Genomic DNA, 21,236 nt, shown 5'->3' with positions numbered 1-21,236 from the left:
CTCAAACTCTTGGCCTCAAGTAATCCTCCTGCTTCAGCCTCCCAAAGCACCAGTATTACAGGTGTGAACCACTAAGCCTGGTCTCTTTTCATTTTTTAAATGCTGTCTTGAACCAGAAGGACCCTGGTAAGGCCCTTCCTGGAGACTGGTCAATTCTTCTTGAGCAGCAAATTGGAGATTTTTTTGACCAAGAGTCTACCAACCAAAAGGACTGAAGGAAAGAGAGGAGTGGTACTCCAAAGGAAATTGGAGGTGTCAAAAGAAGTGAAACATATTCTAGGAAATATAAACAGCAGATGTCTATTACTTCTAAACTTTATGATTTCTTAAAGATTATAAAATGTGATTTGATATTCATAAAATTATGATTTGAATTATGTATACTTTTTTGTACTTCAATATTGCTAAATAAAAATTAGACCCAGGGATTTTTCTTTTTTTAAAAAAGAACATTCTTGCAAGCTCAACTAATCATTTAAAATGGTATTTCTATTTTATTTCATCTAGTTTTTCTCAGTGTTTCAGAGCAGCAAATGGAGGTCTAATTGACCGCATTTTCCAGAAATGGATGTTCATCTTTTACTAAATTCAAAAATCCATATGAAGTGGGAAATAAAATAGTGAATTATTTTTAAGTGCAATTTATGAAATCTAGAAGAATATTAGGTACTTGGCAAGCACTGGAATTTTTTTTTTTTTTTTTTGGACACAGAGTCTTGCTCTGTTGCCCAGGCTAGAGTGCAGTGGCGCGATCTCAGCTCATTGCAACCTCCGCCTCCCAGTTTCAAGCGATTCTCCTGCCTCAGCCTCCCAAGTAGCTGGGACTACAGGCATGCACCACCACACCCAGCTAATTTTTGTATTTTTGGTAGAGACAGGGTTTCACCACATTGGCCAGGATGGTCTCGATCTCTTGACCTTGTGATCTGCCCACCTTGGCCTCCCAAAGTGCTGGGATTACAGACATGAGCCACTGCACCTGGCGAGCACTGGAAAAATTTTTAAGGGTGAGTAAGTTGAGGTTATGTGGATTAAATGAGTCATTATGAATAAAAATTTAGAACAGGCCAGGCGCGGTGGCTCACACCTGTAATCCCAGCACTTTGGGAGGCCGAGGCGGGTGGATCACCTGAGGTTGGGAGTTCGAGACCAGCCTGACCAACATGGAGAAACCCCGTCTCTACTAAAAATAAAAAATTAGCCGGGCGTGGTGGCACATGCCTATAATCCCAACTACTGGAGAGGCTGAGGCAGGAGAATCGCTTGAACCTGGTAGGCAGAGGTTGTGGTGAGCCAAGATCGTGCCATTGTACTCCAGCCTGGGAAACAAGAGTGAAACTCCATCTCAAAAAAAAAAAAAAAAAAAAGAATTTAGAACAGATCCTGGCACACGGTAAACACTCAGTAGGTGTTAACTATTCTAATTTAGAACAGATCCTGGCACACGGTACACACTCAGTAGGTGTTAACTATTCTAATTATTAATATTTAATTTTTCTTGTATTAATGGAAATCATCCAAGTTTATGATGTCTTGTTTTCCCCATGGCCAGAAATGGCACATTCCAACCTTGCTATGAATATGTTCTAAAATGTATACGTTTTCTGCTCAAGAGTAAAAACTCTTTGTTTTTATTCAAACTTACTACACCTTAACAATAAATGTTAACTTGATTCATACATTTTTGAACAACCCATTTAGTATATTAAGATTAAATAATAAATAAAGTAATGAGTGTCAGTCGTTTCAGGACAGTTATTGGAAACCACTCATGGAAGAGCTCTTTAGTTTTAGGGATTCAACTCCAAATCAACATTAGATAGCCAAGTTGATTAAATTCAGTTTCACCATATTTATGAGCATTTTTCTCTTTTAATTCAAAAGTGTGAATTAATCTAAATGATATTTGAGTTACAAAAATATGGCAGACATTTACTTATAAAACAGCTGGAAATGTAGTATATGTCGATTCATCAAAAATAATATAGATGATGGTTTTTGTGGGTATGGATCCTGGAATGTTAGAAAACATACAAAGTAAAGTCTGGAAAGATCTGCCCCTTTTATCGATTTCATCAATTATTGTTAGGCTGTAGTCAGTGAAAGCACACTTTAATCCATGAAGTAATTTAACAAAAACAGTTTTTTTAAAGGAGAAATAAAATAGACAATTTTTTGAAAGAAATAGGAAAAAAAAGAAGCAATACTCCATCTCCAGGCTAGACCACAAATACACTGCTTAATTACATCAATGGCAGAAGAATTAGAGGTCTCAGTTAAATGTGTTTCCGTTGCACTTAAAATATAAATCTCTCATAGCGATCAGCAGAGCTAATATGAACACTACAATGCCTTGCTATTAATTATCCAGTGGAGTAAATCATAGACTGAGGTTCAGGGAATTAAATTTTATTTCTAAATTTGTCACTGTGATGTTTTGTGACCTTGATAAAGCCACTTAACCTTTCTTTGCCTCAGCTTCCTCATCCATTAAAAGAGGAGGAATATGTACCTTTTGAGAGCGTAAATTCAGTCTGTGGTTGATTGGGAAGTAGTTTGAATATTCTGCTGTATTAACTGTTAAAAAGTTATATAAAGGATAAAAATGCTACTAAAACTATCACATCCTTGTAACAATCACCTCATTCTTTTTGCTTCTTTTCAAATCAGTTTTCCTTTCTTCACTTCCTCACTCTGCTTGCTGACTCTCAAATTTACTTGGGAAAATTTTTTCTGACATAACATTTTAACAAGGTATTCCCTTACCATTACTTAATTCTATGATCTGGCCCTAGAAATTAAATGTTGTTTCAACTGGTCTGACTCATTTCCAAACTTTATGATGGAAATACAGTTGTTACTTTGTTTTAAATCTTTCCTTTTAAAATAATAGAAAAATGTTTTGGCCAGATGGGGAAATAAGCATTAAATGGGCAAAAATGAATATCATGTAATGTAATCAATACATCTAAAAAAATCCTATATAGTGTATATTTTTTTCCTTAGACCTAACAAATCCAAAAATACGTATCATTACAAATATTTGTATTTTTTGTCTACATAGTTGGTATTTATGATGAGCCAAGGTGATCTAATTTATTTTGGAATCACTAGATTGCTTATGGACCACCTCTGGATATGACGTTTTCCCCATACCCACATTCCCACATATATCTGGCAGAAGACTAGGGTTATAGTGTAGTCTGGATGTGCGTTAGAGTTTAGTGTAAGGAATCCTAGGATATGGCAATGTATATCAATACAAACTTGAATATTTTCACATTTTTATTTAACAATATGGAAGTATAGAAAATTGTTACACAATCCAAAACAGAATTTTATGCATATCAAATTCATTTTATAATCTTTAAGAAATCATAATGTGTAGAAGTAGTAGAAAATGGCTTTTTATGTTCCTTAGAATAATTTCCACTTATTTTGGCACCTCCAACTTTCTTTGGAGTACTTCTCCTCTCCTCCCTACAGTCAATTCGGTTAGGATAGGCTCATGACCCAAATTAGCCTAAACAATAGTTAGTAAATTTGAAAATATACATACTTCTAATAAGTAAATCCTTTCCTAGGTAAAAATCCTACAGAAATTCTTGCTTATATGTTCAAGGAAATATGTAAGTGTTTGTGTACATATGTATTCCTTACATAAGCAAAAAATTAAAACAAGCCCTAATGTCTATCAACAAACTGAGATTTTCATATAATGGAATATCATAGCATAAGAATAATGAATAAAGTGCAGATGAATGGAATAACATATACGCACATTTGAAACAAAATTTGGAGTTGAAGAAGCCAGACAGAATACACAACATGTGGGTCCTAATTTATAAGTTTCGAAACCAGGCAAAATGTAGCTATATCACTTTGTCATACACTATCAGCTAATACAACTTTTAAAAACACAAGAAAATAAATACCCCAAAACTCACATACTGAGGTACCTATCCAGTAGTGGAGAGGAAGCGGTTTATAATCAGAAGGGCATATGGGGGCTTCTGTGGGGCCTATAGTATTCTATTTCTTTGCCTAGTTGAGTTCTTTTGATAGCATGCTAAGCAGCTACATGTTTACATTTTATACACTTTTTGGTTATATATGTTATTATTAAAAGAAATAAGTAAAAATATGGACTGGATTCTGTATTTATTAAGACAAAAATCTCTCACTAAAGAGAGGTGAATAATACATTCCAGAAAAAATATAAAAGCATATTACACAGCTTTATACAGAGCCTTTTAAATATAACATTTTAAACAATGTTTCCATTCAAAACAGACATATCTTCCAATAAAAAACGTAATGACTTTTGTCAAGAAAGAGAAGTTATTATAGTGTAAGACAGAATCAAGAATAAAACCTATCTTCATACACTGGGATGACGTGTTAAAAAGGAACATAATCATCTCTATAAAAATACTCAGCACTGTATTCATATCTGAAAGTTTAACCACAGGTAGGCATTTGACTTAACAATATAAGAAAAGTGATGTTACTTGACTTAAATCTCAATACAAATCAGCAATATAATGTAGGAAATGAAAAGGTTTATGTAAAACTCGGTAGTATTAGACTCGTGCAAATGTAATTGCGGCTTTTTGCCATTACTTTCCATGGCAAAAACGCGCAAAGTAATAGCAAAAACCGCAATTATGTTTGCACCAACCTAAATATTAATAAAAGTAGAGTGTGAGATCTGGATGGAGGGTATTATTCCTCCACGATTTTCTCTAGTTTTCAAGTGTCAAGAGTATTATTTTGCCAATTATAAACACATTTTAAAAGCAACTGATTTAAATTGGATTGTGTCAATCATATTGAATTCATTCACTCAAGAATGTACATCTGCTGAGTGACAACTGTAGGTCAGACATTATGCTAGATTCTTACTGAGTTTGGGAACCCCAGACTGAAAATGACATTGCCATTTTTGGTTTCAGCTTCTACATGTAAATAGCTTAGAAGCTGTCACTCCATTGCTATACTAAGAAAAAGCTGAAATAAAACCTGAAAACTAAAATCTTTTGAGAACTGAGGTTTCAGGGCAAACCACCACCCCAAAATTTGAAGAGCAAGTAAATCCCAGAGAGTCACAGCTGAGATCACTATTACTTACTTGGAGTAGAAGCCATTAGAGCAATACACTCCATCAGCAATCATCACAAGCAGACTCAGATATGACACAGATGTTGAAATTATCACACAGGAATTTAAAATAACTATGTTTAGTATAGTAAGTGCTCTAATGGGACAAAATAGATCACATGATAGAACAGACGGGTAATATAAGAAGAGAAATTGCAATGTTAAAAAGAATCAAAAGGAAATGCTAGATTTTTTTTTTTTTGGAGACGGAGTCTTGCTCTGTCGCCCAGGCTGGAGTGCAGTGTTGTGATCTCAGCTCACTGCAAGCTCTGCCTCCCGGGTTCACGCCATTCTCCTGCCTCAGTCTCCCGAGTAGCTGGGACTACAGGCGCCTGCCACCACGCCCAGCTAATTTTTTGTATTTTTTGTAGAGATGGGGTTTCACCATGTTAGCCAGGATGGTCTTGATCTCCTGACCTCATGATCCGCCCGCCTCGGCCTCCCAAAGTGCTGGGATTATAGGCGTGAGCCACCGTGCCCAGCCAGGAAATGCTAGAGTTTTTAAAAAACAAACACTGTAGCAGAAATGAAGAAGCCCTTTGATGGTCTCATCAGTACACTGGACACCAGTTCAGGAAACAATGTGTGAGCTTGAAAATAGATCAGTAGAACTTTATCAACTGACATGCAAAGAGAAAAATGAATGATAAAAACAAAAAAGAACATCCAAGAACGGTGAGATAATTTCAAAAGGCATAATATATGTATAATCGGAATATCAAAAGTAGAAGAAAAAAAAAGAATGGAGCAGAAGAAATACATGAAATAATAATGGTCATGGAATTTTCAAAATTGAGAGACATCAAACCAGAAATCCAGGAAGCTGATAAAACACTGAGTAGGATAAATGAAAAAATCACTATACCTAGGCATACCATATTCAATCTACAGAAAAAAAAAAAAAAAAAAACACACAGACAATCTTGAAAGAACACAGAGAAAATATCATATCTATAGAGGCACAGAGATAAGTATCAGAGTGAACATCTCATCAAAAACCATGCAAGCAATAAAAGACTGGAGTGGAATATTGAAAGTGACAAAACGAAAAAAGTACCAATCAAAAATTCTATATCCAGACTGCGTGCAGTAGCTCACACCTGTAATCCCAGCACTTTGGGAGGCTGAGGTGGGCGGATCACAAGGTCAGGATATCAAGACCATCCTGGCCAACATGGTGAAACCCCGTCTCTACTAAGAATACAAAAATTAGCTGGGCGGGGTGGCACGTGTCTGTAATCCCAGCTACTCAGGAGGGTGAGGCAGGAGAATTACTTGAACCCAGGAGGCAGAGGTTGCAGTGAGCCGAGATCATGCCACTGCACTCCACCCTGGGTGACAGAGCAAGACTCCGCCTCAAAACAAAACAAAAAACAAACAAAAAAATTCTATATCCAGCAAAATTCTTTTTCAAAGGGGAAAAATAAATAAAGGCATTCTCTGATAAATGAAAACTAAGGCACATCATCACCACTGGACCTTCATTGCAAGAAATGCCAAAGGAAGTTTTTCAGGCAGAAGAAAAGTGTATCGAATAGAAACTTGGATCTACATAAAGAAGAGTGCCAGAGAAGGAGTAAATGAAGGTAAAATAAAATATTTTATTTCTCTTATTCTAAATTGATGTAAAAGATAACTTTGTTTAAAATAACAGTAACAATATATTGGGTGATTATACAATATGGGTAAGTGAAATGAATGAGAACAATGTCATAAAGGATAGGAGAGAGGAACTGGGAGTACTCTGTAATAAGGTATCTGTACTACATAGTGTTTTTTGAAGGTGGACTGAGATTAGTTTAAAATTGGAATATCCAGGGCTATCACTAAAATATATATCTAAAAAGAAGGAAAATTGATGTAAAAATGGAAGAGAGAAAATGCTCAATTAAAAGGAAGGAAGGCAGAGAGGAGTGAAGGAAATGCATATTGCTAAGTGAAAGAAGCCAGTCTGAAAAGGCCAAAAACTGTATGATTTCAATTATATGACATTCTGGAAAAAGCAAAACTATAGTTATGGTAAAAAGATCAGTTGTTTCCAGGGATTCGGGAGGCAGAAAGAAGGGCTGAACATATGAAGTGTAGAGTCTTTTTTAGGGCAGTGAAACTATTCTGTTACTTTTTAATTATGAATACATGACACTATGCATTTGTTTAAACTCATGGAACTTCACAGCACAAAGAGAGAACCTTAATGTATGCAAATTTTAAATATAATTCAGGAGGTCAGAGGATCCTGGGAAATACAGAATATGATAAAACAATCTAACTATATTACAAATATGTGAGATAACCTCACTGAAGCAGGTGAGGGGAAAGGTGCTGACCTTAGCAACTTTGGAAATGAGTGAAGTCTGTAAGGCTAAATGCTAAAACAATTGTACATAAACGCCATATTCTAATTGATAAAGTTGTTTCCCACATGGGCACAGGTTAACAAATTCTGATCTCACTATACATTTATACTGGAAGTGAAAAATTAACAAGTAAAAGAATGGCAGATGGTGAGAACCAGTTTTCTAACTACTGGATTGGGAGGTTACACATAAGGTAGGGGAAGAGGCTAAAATGATCCATATGGTAATAAATTAGAGTTAGAAACATCAGTATGAACTCATGTTTAACTTAATATAAACACAGGTGGTTACACATATAAATATCTATAGATATGTGTATATGTGTATGTGTTACTGTCCACATTTTTCTTTTTTTTTTTGTCGATTAGAAAAGCTTCAAAACAACTATATCCTAGTAGCAATGAGTACTCTCAACATGAAGATTTTCATTTTTGGTATAATTCTCCAATAAAAGCAACATGGCGTCTTTGAAAAAATATATCTGATTTAGGGACTGGGGCAGGAAATATACAAGATGAGTTTAGAGCATCTTAAAGGGCCAGAAAGTAGGAAAGTACTCAAACACACACACACACACACACACACACACACACACACACAATATCTCACAGGGACAAAGAAGCCAACTAAAAGAGCTCTTAATGACCAAAACTGTAATAATTTGAGCAACAAAATAAATAAGGTAATTTGGATTATAAAGCAAAGTATAAAATAACTGTAAGTCCAAACTGGTATAGAGCAACAACTGAATAAGTAGATAAATGTGGGAGAATAGACATATACCTCATGTAGCAGAATACCAAACAAAATATGTGGACATTCTGCTCTCAAAGAGGTGGAACATAACCTCTCACTCCTTTAGCATGGATGGCATATAGTAACTTCCTTCTAAAAACTACAGTATAAAAATGGGGAAGAGAGTAACTTTACAGTGGAAAAACCTACCTAACACTACCTCAGGTGATCAAGATCAACATCAACAGTGATAAGTCAGGCTGATATGACATGTTGTGATTTTACCTCTGTGTTTTTTCTTCCAAGGACCTATAACCCTCGTCTAATCATGAAAAAATCTCAGAAAAATCCCAAATATAGGACATTCGACAAAATACTCCTCAAAATTGTAAAGGTCATCAAAAATAAAAAGAAAATGTAAAACAGTCACAACCGAGAGTATCTTAAGGAGACATAACAACTAAATGTTATGTGCTATTCTGGATGGGATCCTGGAACAGAAACAAGGAGATCAGGTAAAAAGCATAGAAATCTAAATAAACTACGGACTTTACTTAATAATAATGTGCCAAAATCAGTTCACTAACTCTAATGAATATACCATATTAATATTAGATGTGAATAACAGGGGGAACTGAATGCAGGCTATATGGGATTTCTACTATATTTTTTCTGTAAACCTAAAACTGTTCTAAAATCAAATGCTTATTTAAAAAATAAAAGACATTGCCCTTGACTCTAAGTTGCTCACATTCTTATGAAAATACAGGAGTGTCATTAAATAGTTATGATGCAATGAGGTAAGTGCTGCAATAGAGATGCTAAAAGTGCTGTGGATGCACGGACTACGTGCCTCAACAAGGGGATAACATTTTAGCTGTGCCTCGAAGAAAGGGTGAGAATCAGGGATGCGACAAAGGAGAAGGAAAAAAATCCTTCCAGAGGGAGAAAACCATAAATAAGAGTTCAGAGGGAGGACATTTGGAGTAAGAACTTCAATGTGGGTAAGGCTAATAAATGATAGAGGCTAGAGATGGTGCTGTAACATCTTTAATTTAAAAGAAAAAAAAATGAAAATGTTTCAGGAGTTTGACACCAGCCTGGCCAACATGGGTTAAACCCAGTCTCTACTAAAAATACAAAAATTAGCTGGGCATGGTGGCACGGGCCTATAATCCCAGCTACTCGGGAGGCTGAGGCAGGAGAATCTCTTGAACCTGGGAGGCGGAGGTTGCAGTGAGCCGAGATTGCACCACTGCACTCCAGCCTGGGCAACAAGAGTGAAACTGTTTCTCGAAGAAAAAAAAAAAAAAGATGTTTAAAATACCAAAAGTGCTGGACAGGTTTATAATTCCTTTCACTGTGATCTGTTTTGTTGAACCAGTACTTCACTTAGCTAAGGATATACATTTTCAATAAGGGAAGGATCAATCGCCCATAAAAACTCACGATGTTGCCTGCACATTTAGCCACTTCCTTCAGCCAGAAATTTCCTTTTTACATATAAGATTCCTCTTTTTTTTTTTTAAGTGACATTATCACAAACTTCAAATTCCACTAAAACCAAATAATATTATGTTTTCCATAATATTTTCATTAAGTAAAATATGATAATGATGTGCAGAAAACCAAGATAAAAAACAGTGATTCCTTATCATTCAGATACTGCCCATGTTTGTTGCTTTAACTGAGGAATATAATTTGGATTTTAAGAATTGCTCTTTAATTTGGCCCCACAGTAAATGTGCTATAGTGTCACACCATTTAAAACAATGTCATACATAAATATATCTTCCCAATAGACTTGTTGTTAATACCTAAAATGCATTTTAGTATATACTGTTCTTAATTCTAGGGCATGTAGCTCTACATTAACCCAAAATTTCACATCCAGTCAAACTGTTTCATAATTTATTTGCCCAAATCATTGTCTCAGGTAAGGCTACATATGATAGAAGTATTTATGATAATAAGTGGAATGAAAACTTTCATTAAAACTTTAACTATCTTCCTCTTGAATATCAAGACTCAATTACTCTTTGTTTTTATATAAAGAAAAGAAGATATTTTTGGACAAATGAAGTTTAGGAAAGTACAGTTGCCCTGGAAAGCATTTAGTATATAAAGAGTTCTATTTTTGGTTCTATAAAATAGTCTTATACAAGCTGTTTTACCATTCGGAGCCCAGTGTTCAGTATCCATGATATTGCGCTCCAATTGTCTCATACTAGGTACTGGTTTAGAATCCTAGCATTTCTCGAAAGGGGAAAGAGGTGCTTACTGAAGATGAGTTCTCCACTCTGAAGAATAAAGACTACAAGTGCATCCTATTTTCTATTCAGAATAGATTGCTTTAATTTATATTTTTAAATTCCTTTGCCTCAATATTACTGGTTGAAAAACCACTTCAGTAGAGATGAAAGGAAAAAATTAAGTAATAGATGAAAAACAAATTTCAAAATTGATTGTATAGAAACTCAAGTATAGCCAGATACCTTAAAAGAAATAAATTATTATAAGATGTAGGTGACTACCACAAAACACTTTTCATATACAGGGAAAACTAATTTTAAGTGGACCAGTGAACAAATAAAACTCTGTTTAATTTAAAACAGCTAATGTCCTTTTTTTGCTTTTCTATATAAGTTTTACAAGCATGATCATACACAAAAGTCACCAAGAAGAATCTCTCGATAAGAATATGAGAATAATATTTTTAATTTCTGAATGTTGTTCTTATTATCCCCACTTTTCTCATGAAACCACCTTGTAAAAGAAATGCACTATAAAGAAAAAAAAGTATGAATGCAATTTTTATGGACAAAAATTATGCACATTTGGATATAATTCTGCATTTTGCAAATTTATGTCATACATATTACCTTACTTCATTTGATCCTTGCAAAAACCCTATGAAATATGAACAGCAAATTTTATCAACACCATTTTATACATGAAGAAACTAATATGCTGAAGGCTGTGGAAACTCCACCAACCTATGTGACTAGTGAGTTGTAGATTCATGATTATAGGCAGTGTTCTGAATCTTGTCCTCATGTCCTTCCACCTTAGCAACCAGCTATGAAAATGACTCTATGCATCACATCTCACATAATTATTCAATGATTGCACCTGAAGTTATGCTATTTTCAAGTTCATGAGGACATGTATGTCAGATTGATAGAGTGATAAATAAATAAAAGAGAAAAGTGACTTTTCTAATTAGGAGCAAGACAGGAAGACAAAGGTAGATTTCATATATTCTATTTAGCCACTCTAGGAAATGTTTCCAAAAATGATACCATTATAAAATATAAGCATAATTTTTGGAAATCATAAACTCATTTTTATTTCAAGTACTTTCAAAAGCTAACATTTCTTTTTTTTTTTTTTTTCTGAGACTTCGTCTTGCTCTTGTTCCCCAGGCTGGAGTGCAATGGCACGATCTCAGCTCACTGCAACCTCCTGCCTCCCGGGTTCGAGTGATTCTCCTGCCTCAGCCTCCCGAGTAGCTGGGATTACAGGCGCCTGCCACCACGCCTGGCTAATTTTTGTATTTTTAGTAGACACGGGGTTTCACCATGTTGGCCAGGCTGGTCTTGAACCCCTGACCTCGTGATTCGCCCGCCTTGGCCTCCCAAAGTGCTAGGATTACAGGCATGAGCCACGGTGCCCGGTCCAAAAGTTAACATTTCTATAACTCCCTAAACATATTGTCTCTAGCCTTTTGAATGGACTTCAGTGGAAGATGATTCAAAAGCAAGGAGGAATAAATTTCACCTATAGGAATCCACTTAGCAATTGATTATTTAATTCTTTAGAGATTAAAAATATCAATGTGTAGCATAAAAACTAACTTAAAATAGTAGTTTCATCACTTGCAAGTGAAATATTGAAGACTGTGATTACCTGTAACAGTTAATTCAGTAGTTCTTCTCACAACAAAGCCTCCATATTTTAATTCACAGGTATAATTTCCAATGTCATCTTCTCTGACTTCTCTTATAAGCAGAGTATCTCTTTTGAATACAATACTTGGCCTCCATGTTTTTGTCCTGCATTCCTATATGAAGAACATACAATTTTGGTAGTACATATAGTAATGGAAAAATATAGAACAGTTTTAAATAACTAAAACAAAAGCTTCTAAAATTGTATTTTAATGGGACTAAAAAGTTTGAAACTAATGCTAAATAATTTCATTTCTTAAAATCTCTGGGAAATCAATTTGCTTCCTAGAATAATATGGCAAGTTGCACTGGTCATTATACATTTTTGAACCAATGAATACTTCAATCTGAAGATTATTTTTTAGGAAAAGTCAATTAACTTCTAAGATTAGTATACCTAAACCAGATATGTATTGATTTATTAGATATAAGAATAGAGATGTATGCTAAGACTATCCCTGACATCATTTTGGAAACAAATATTTCACATTTGATGACTGTAAAATCAACCATATTGAAATTGATAACATAAAATACAAACCATATTATTTTACTGGAAGGCAGAAAATTTGCCGTACAAAAGATTGCACCGTTCAATGATTGCACCTGAATTCTATTTCAGTATTTGAAACATTTTAGTTTTGCATTTAGTAAAAATTAAATCTCTTCATAGTGTATGCATGCTATAATCCATGAAAGAAACAATCAACATTTATATGCAAGGTCTTTAGAGTTCCATAAATATCTGTTTTCATTGTTGATAGACTTACCAAATTATGGTCTCTGAATTAAGCTTTGAATAATAATGATGTTGGCTCACGAGATTTCTGTTTTTGCCAAAACAGAAGTCGATTTCCTCTAGCCAGATTTGAAATCAATGGAACGAGGATAAAATAGCTTTAAAACATTTGACATTCTTCAGGGGTAATATTATTTCTAAAAAATTGTATTGCCAAATCAAATTTTTGCAGAACATTATTTTATGTGGCTCAATGCCTTTGTGTAATTGGGGGCAATTTTCCTGTTATTTCTGACCAAAATATACATTGTATATGCCACATTAGTTGCATGACTTGTGGTAACTGCATAAATTTTCCACTGAATGTGTGACATCTACATTTAGCCAGATTCATTATTTTACAGTATTCTACTATAGAAGTAGCCCTTAAATCTCTGCTATTTAGACTACAGGGGCTAATCTTTGACTATGGAAAAATAATCTGAAATATTATGACTTTTAAATACCACATATACTGCATCCCCACCCACCACTTCACTAGTCTGCACAGCTTAAGGTCAAAATTATTGTGGCAATGTTGGAAATATGACTAAAGGACCAGCCACTTTTTACACTGTGTGTGTGTAGTCTCTCATCTTTCAGCAAATTTTAAGATGCTCTTTGCAAAAGGTGAGAAAAGAAACACAACTCTTAAAATAAACTTATTAGCAAACAACAAAGAAACTGCATATTTAGAAGCTGATGTCACACATGAGTACTAAGGAAAAAAAGGGTTTATTTGGAGACTTTGGGTCAAACTCCCCTAATACCACTTCCCCTTGAAGCAATCATCAGGGCTTGCCTCAGAATCTGCCTGTGGAAGTCAGGCAAACCACAGGGTGGTTTGAGATGTGAGGGTGGTTAAGGATAAGAAATACTCCAACAATTAAAAAAAGAGAAAAAGAAAATTCATTCCCACAGTAACAGAAACCAGCAGGACTAATATGTGAGCTCCATTTAACATGGTCTAGGATTGAAAATCAAGCAAGGGACAAGTATAAAAATCTTCCAACAGTTCCCTTGATGTTCTGAACCCACAATTTCACATTATCAAGAATCAAAAGTAAGTCTTACTTAGGAAAGAGCATTGCTGTTTTGGAAAAATCTTTTTTAAAATTGTTAAAGGTTTGTTTCTTGTTTTATTTCTAACAGTTTTTGAATTCATCTTCAGTCTGTCATGAGGGCTCACATTCTGTATACTGACATTTGTGGATCTAGTTACAAAGAGGCCCAGTTTCTAAAGTCCTACTTCCAGTGAGTTGGACAAAGCAAATGTTACATAAGGATTCTTTAAACTATGGATAAAATATTCTGGAGGAATGTTCACAGCATCTATACTTAATTTTTTGAGTACATTCAATAACAAAAATTTCTTTTATGGTATAAACAAGCTTAAAATTATGTTCAAATCTGGAATATCAGTAAACATCAATGATGGTCATAGGAAAGTCAGAGGTTGGATTATTCTGTTTAAGTTTAAAGTTTCATCTGGTTTTGGAAGAAAGTTACTTTAATATTATATTTCTGGTGTCATAAAATTTCCTCAGATGTTATTTCTTTAAAATGTTTATGTTTACACATGAAAAAGATTAGAATATGGACAAAATTATGTCCATTAAACAGAACATTCCATGAAAAACTAGTATACGATTTTATCCCAGAAAAAAATCAATCCTTTTTCCTTTTGTTTGGGGACACTTTGAAATGCTAATGTGAAGAACCCTGAAAAGAAGGTTCAAGGTAATTTAATTCCTGAAATTATCAACCCAGACCATAATAGACTTGAAAGAATTGTCCATGGCGACACAGGAAGGGGAACATCACACTTCGGGGACTGTTGTGGGGTGGGGGGAGGGGGGAGGGATAGCATTGGGAGATATACCTAATGCTAGATGACGAGTTGGTGGGTGCAGCGCACCAGCATGGCACATGTATACATATGTAACTTACCTGCACGTTGTGCACATGTACCATAGAGCCTAAAGTATAATAATAATAATAATAATAAAAAGAAAACAAAACAAAACAAACAAACAAACAAAAAAAAGAATTGTCCATGGAAATAAAATATAAACATAAACACAACAGCTTATTACAGTGGATTACCAATACAAACATTGACTAGAATTTACTAAAGCCATTGGTTAAAAAACATATAATGACCAGTACAACTTGCTATATTACTCTAGGAAGGCAAAGCTAAACTATATCACGCCCATCCAAGTTTTCTATCCAATTTGCCCCAGAATATAAGGCACAATTAATTTGTTAATAGGAAATAGAACCACCCGCAGTCCACACCTTGTACCAAAGGATTTCAGGTTCTCTGGTTGGCAGTAGAAAATCCTCTATGTCACGGCATGAAATTTCCTTGCTTTTGCTAAGTTCAGCTTTTTCAAAATACTTCATCTTGGAATTATAGCAGAGTCCAGTGTCATTTTCACCCACTGTCAGCGAGATGGATACTTTCATACAGTAAGTGGAGTTTCTGTAACAAAGCAGAATAAATATGGTGACCCGGTGTGAACAAAAAGCAAGTGCTGCCAAGGCAGTGTATTTAATTCACTTAAAAGAGAAGCAAAAACTTCACTGTTTAACTAATTTTATGGTATCTTGACTTATTCCACAGGGTTCTCTCTTGCTACCCAACTAAACAATACTTGCTCTTGTGAAGTTAAATGTATGTTTGTTTTTATTTGCCAGAGAAAAAGTTTTGTTTTACATTCAGGTTCAGTTTTAAAATGTTTAATAGATATTTTGTACCTAGAAAAAAAAAATAAAGGAAGATTTAGGTCCAGAATAAAGTCAAGCCTGGGCTTATGCTAAACTTGGCAAATTCAATAGAAGTAGAAAAGTGTAACTGGACTATTAATCACAGTGAGGTACAGGAATAATGCTGCATACTCTTACAGTATTGGTTGTCTTGCTAAGACGAGTAGTTACTGAGTCTGGGCAGAACACATTCTTGGATAAAAGTATTGCAAAGTTACTATCTTTATCGACCCATATCTACTTGGGTTGGGACCTAGAGTCCAGGTTGTCAGAGCTAAGCATTCTACTGTGTTACATAAGAACAACCCCATCCTGATAGACAGATTCTACAGAATCGGGTCATTAAATAAGCATCTCTTTTTTTCTTCCTGGTACATAAATCAAGTTTATAACTTGGAATAAGTGAGCCTATAAATCCTGCGCAGAGATCTTTTGGAAGGGTTGAGACCAAATGAAGTTTTTTGGGTAAATTGCACTACTTCTACTTGCTTTTTAAGTCTCAGGACATTGAATGAACACTGATAATGTGTCAGGCATGGTGCTGGCTAATGAGAAGAGAGAAAGGAATAAAATATTGAATTCAAAGTTTGCTTTAGAACTTCCCATTTGGTAAATAAGTGCCCAACCGCTTATTCATGTACTTGGCCATCAAATTCCTGTATTTGAGTCTCACTGCTTACCATCTCTACAAAACTGGGCAATTTATTTAACTCCTTTGAGTCTCAGGTGGGACTCATGGGAGAGACAGCACTTGTCTGAGCATTAAAAAGGATACTGGATAGAAATCTGCTTGGCCTGTCATAGGTGCTCAGTGATACTGGTTCCTCTTTGCATCTGTACACATGCACAACATCTCTTAAGTCCTCCTCCTTATTCAGCTAATGCTTTGACATTTAAGCAGCTCCCTTATTTAGATTCTTGCTTTTGTTTAATGCTAATATGACACAGTGAGAATGTCCAGAAAATAGACAGGTAGGTTATTAGGCTTTATATCTGGTAACAAAGAATATTTCCACAAAATTAGATGGTTCTTTGTTGAATGTAGACATCTCTAGCTTCCTATAATACCTAGCCTACAAGTAGATGTAAGATACTTAATAGGTGAAATAATTAGCCATTAAACAAAGTTAATCAGAAGCTTGAAAAAAGTCCTGAGCATGTGTGTTCAGGAATTTTGCTACAATAAGGCATATTCCCTGTCCTCAGGCCCTCACAATCCAGGGAAAGAGACAGGCAAATATACAGCTGAAATTCAATATGATAATTACTACAAAGAGATATGAACTACCACAGTGGTATCAAAGAAAGAAACAAGAAGGCTCCATAAATGATGATACTTGAACTATCTTAGAGACTGAATAAGAATTTGGCAATTTTAAGAAGGGTTATCTGAGGTAACGGTTTGCACAAAGCCTGAGAGGCATAAAACAACTTACTGTGTTTAAGTAATTGCAAATAATGTGGAGTGACTGGAGTATAAAGGACTTGAGACTGGACAAATGCACAGAAGCAAGACTGAAAGTCACATAAGCCACTTCAAAGAGTTGAAACTTTATGTTAAGGAATGATGAAATTTGGATCTTAGAAAGGTTTTTCTGATTATAATGAGAAAAATGGGTTTGACTGTAAGGAAGAGTAAATGCAATGAAACAAATCAGAAAGCAACTGCATTCATTCAGAAACAAATGGCAGCCCCAATGAAAGCAACACACATTGGGACAGAAAAGAGGGATCATGTTCAAAATACATTTAAGACACTGAATCAATGTGACAGTGAGGAAAAGGAAAGAGAGAGGCATCCAAGATGATCAAGAATTTTTCTCAGTTGAGTATATGAAAGGTAGAGTCAATCTTTCAGCATAAAAAACACTGAAAAAGAAACAGCTTTGAGAGAAAAGAGTGTGTTAAATTTTAGCTTGAGCTTCACACCCAAGTGAAAAAGATATCCTTCTTTGGGTTTGCCAGCAATATTGCTCATGCATTATTTATTAATTTTACTCCAGTACTGACTGGAGCATGCTCTTTCTAGGCTCATTATAAGATCATTTTTTCAGAAAAAAATTATCTACATTAATCTATTAACTATTTTAGGGCACATTCAAATCTGCCTTAAGAAAATACTTAGGTTTTGGAATGATACAGATTTGTAGAACACGGAATTAAAAAAAAAAAAAACAGGCCTTTTAAGGAAAGTAAATCTGTGCATCATAATTTTGAAACTTCCACATAAATCGTTTAGACACAAGAGTCTTAGGTTTCCTTTCTCCTCAAACTATTGATTACTTTTGTTTGTCTGTTGTATTACATCTGTTTGTATGGAATACGAGACATTCATATACAGAGAGAGAGGGAGAGAGAGGCAGGGTCAAGTGAAGAGCAAGACTCCAAAGCCCAACCTCATGGGTTCGATATCAATCTCTCATTCAAGCTCAATCACTCATTATTTTTGAGAACTAGGGAAAGTTGGCGGGGCACCGTGGCTCACGTCTGTAATCCCAGCACTTTGGGAGGCCGAGGTGGGTGGATCATGGGGTCAGGAGATCGAGATCATCTTGGCTAACATGGGGAAACCCCGTCTCCACTAAAAATACAAAAAATCAGCCGGGCGTGGTGGCAGGCGCCTGTAGTCCCAGCTACTCGAGAGGCTGAGGCAGGAGGATGGCGTAAACCCGGGAGGCGGAGCTTGCGGTGAGCCGAAATGGCGCGACTGCACTCCTCCAGCCTGGGTGACAGAGCGAGACTCCATCTCAAAAAAAAGAAAACTAGGGAAAGTTACTTGGCTCCTTTGGCTTCCATTTCCTTATTAGGATAAGGTGAAAGTAATACCAAAGACTCCATAGGCTGCTGTGGGAAACGAATACAATAAAACTCATAAAGAGCTTAGAACATTGCCTGTCTTCCAGTGAACACTCAGTAAGTGTTAGATCTTATTATCGGCACCGCCTCCTTCATTCCCAGTTTCTTTATGCTTCCATTTTGCAGTACAGTCACACAGTGTTTGTTTAACAAGTTAGAAAATACTACCATGATGAGGCCTTCAGTTCTTTGGTGTCTAATTAGTGTGAAGCTTAAAAATCCAGATAAGTCCTTATTCTTTTCATTTGAAATATATGAGTGGATTGAATAAGAATGACTAAAGTTGAATTAAATATGGACTCCCCACCACAGCCATCACCTCTTTCTCTTCTTTAAATACAAATGTCCCCTAATCTTCAGAAAGTGGCTCCAGAGGAGCATCACTTAGGTATTCTTATTTTCCTAACTTTTACTTCAGCTCTGTGAGATGAGTGCTGATTTACAACTGTCTGGTAATGTCTGGAACTCCAGACTCTCCAGGATGGCACTATTTTCAAATTACTTTCGATGTTTAATACTTGTTTACTGTTTCTGTTCATCAGGAGGTGATTTAAAAAACTAAAAATAAAGTAGTATCCAACGAATGCTATAGTCCTATTTACTGAGAAGAGCTAACAGGAAGCAAGCAACTTGTGACACATTAATAAACATATGATACCCCTGAAGGGAATTTACACACTCTCAAAGCAAAGAGTGCATTCCACCATCATCAAACTCGTGACATAACTGCTATGGTTCTCTGCTGTCCGGGAAATAACATGGAATGGGGTAAATGGGGTAAAGAGAATGCTCCTACAGGACTTATGGTAAAACCATTAGAACATATTTACTCAGCTTTTATTGTTTATAACAGATGGGCTGCAGTCTAGGCAAAAACTTAAATCATGATTACTGGTTTCAGTATTTATAAAATGGCTAGAGAGACAGGACATGCATGCAGGCAGAGAAAACAGAGTTATTTACAACTGAGAGTCAACACCCCACTATCCTTTCTAGTGAAGAAAGAATATTAGTATAGACTTAAAAAAAAAATCTAGTTGTCTCTGGCAAGGGTGACCCTGAGGTCCACACCAGGTACACATGCAACATACTGGAGAAACAACTAACATAAAGTTACTTCTTTCAATGCCTTAATGTTACAGCAAAGGGACCCAATGCTGAAAGAAGTCAATGAGTTTTTCAAATTCTATTATCTAATTAGTGGTAGAAAAGGGGTTAGAACTCACATCTCCTAACTTCTAATTCACTGGTCTCTTCTATATGCTAGGGGAGGCAATTGGTGCTGGGTTAGCACACACAGACGCTATATACCTATAGATGATAATAGATATAGATATAGATATAGACATACCATTGTTTAAAACAAAAGAAAGTTACCTACCCTTAACCCTTGGTTTTACTTTATTTTACACTCTAAAATAAATGTCTTCTAGACATTAAGGACTTAAATTTTCAAATTTTCTTCAGGACTTTAATGACCCAAGTTATCAAAAAAATCCATGATCTAACTTGGATTTAGGTCCTTCAAGTCCCCAAAATCTGATAAGTGATATAAGGGAGCAAGTGATCTGAAATACTATGTTTTCTTCATTTTTTCTACTATATAAAAGCATTTATTTCTGAAGCACTGGCTTTGAGTCCCGCCTTACAAAGCAGAAAAAAAAAATCTGATTCAGTGAAAATATTGGGAATTGCCAAATATTTTTGAACACAATTAAGTAATCAATACATGACACAAAAATAAATTCAAAATAATTACTTCCATACAGATTCCAGAAGTCAGTACAGCACCCTGAACTCCTCCACAGGTTTCTCGTCGGTACTGTTGTACTTTGAAATAGAAGACGATTCAGAGTTGATATGCATGGGAGCTATCAGAGTTTTTTTTTTTTTTTTTTTTTTTTTGAGATGGAATTTCGCTCTTGTTGCCCAGGCTGGAGTGCAATGGTGCAATCTCAGCTCACTGAAACCTCCGCCTCCCGGGTTCAAGCGATTCTCCAGCCTCAGCCTCCGGAGTAGCTGGGATTACAGGCACATGCTACCACGCCAGGCTAATTTTTGTATTTTTTGTAGAGACAGGGTTTCACCATGTTAGTCACGCTGGTCTCGAACTCCTGATCTCAGCTGATCTACCTGTCTCAGCCTCCCAAAGTGCTGGGATTACAGGCGTGAGCCACTGTGCCTGGCCGCTGTCAGAGATTTTAAAATTCATTTTTAAAAGGATGACTACATTGCATAACTATAGATCAAAGTGCAGAAATTTGGGTAGTACAGGCAGAAGGTAATAAAGGAAAATATGTGTGGAAAGGGAAATTATGTATATCACTGATTCACTGATAAAGGATATTAAAAACCATGTTATGTGATACCTTAATATAGCACAGTTTTAATTATTCTGTAATCACATGCCCTATGTACGATAATGTGTAGTGTTTGGTATCTCTCTCTTACTCTAGCAGAATTACCAGTGACATGATTGTAAAATGTATCCTCTAATAGGATCACTAAACACATGACCTGTATATTCTGCTAATCCTCAAGTCCCTAAGGGAAATACCATTTTCATAATGTTTGTCAATCTTTTCCTACTTCATGAAGTAGTGCGTAAGAAAGCCAGGGATTTGATTA

At 35.5% G+C, this 21,236-nt stretch overlaps 1 protein-coding gene across 1 annotated transcript in view; it reads right to left on the bottom strand.

Moving 5' to 3' along the window:
- Window positions 1–21,236, bottom strand: part of IL1RAPL1 (interleukin 1 receptor accessory protein like 1) — a 1,314,427-nt gene that overhangs the window by 555,839 nt on the left and 737,352 nt on the right. The window contains exons 4-5 of the mRNA XM_054471838.1: window positions 15,282–15,468; window positions 12,162–12,315 (exon numbers count right to left, since the gene is read on the bottom strand). Of these exons, the coding sequence (XP_054327813.1) occupies window positions 12,162–12,315; window positions 15,282–15,468 (341 nt within the window). The remainder of the gene's footprint in view (window positions 1–12,161; window positions 12,316–15,281; window positions 15,469–21,236) is intronic.

Source organism: Pongo pygmaeus, chromosome X (genome assembly GCF_028885625.2).
Source record: "Pongo pygmaeus isolate AG05252 chromosome X, NHGRI_mPonPyg2-v2.0_pri, whole genome shotgun sequence".
NCBI lineage: Eukaryota > Metazoa > Chordata > Mammalia > Primates > Hominidae > Pongo > Pongo pygmaeus.
The sequence above is the reverse complement of the archived record's forward strand: the minus strand, read 5'-3'. Positions and strand labels throughout refer to the sequence as shown.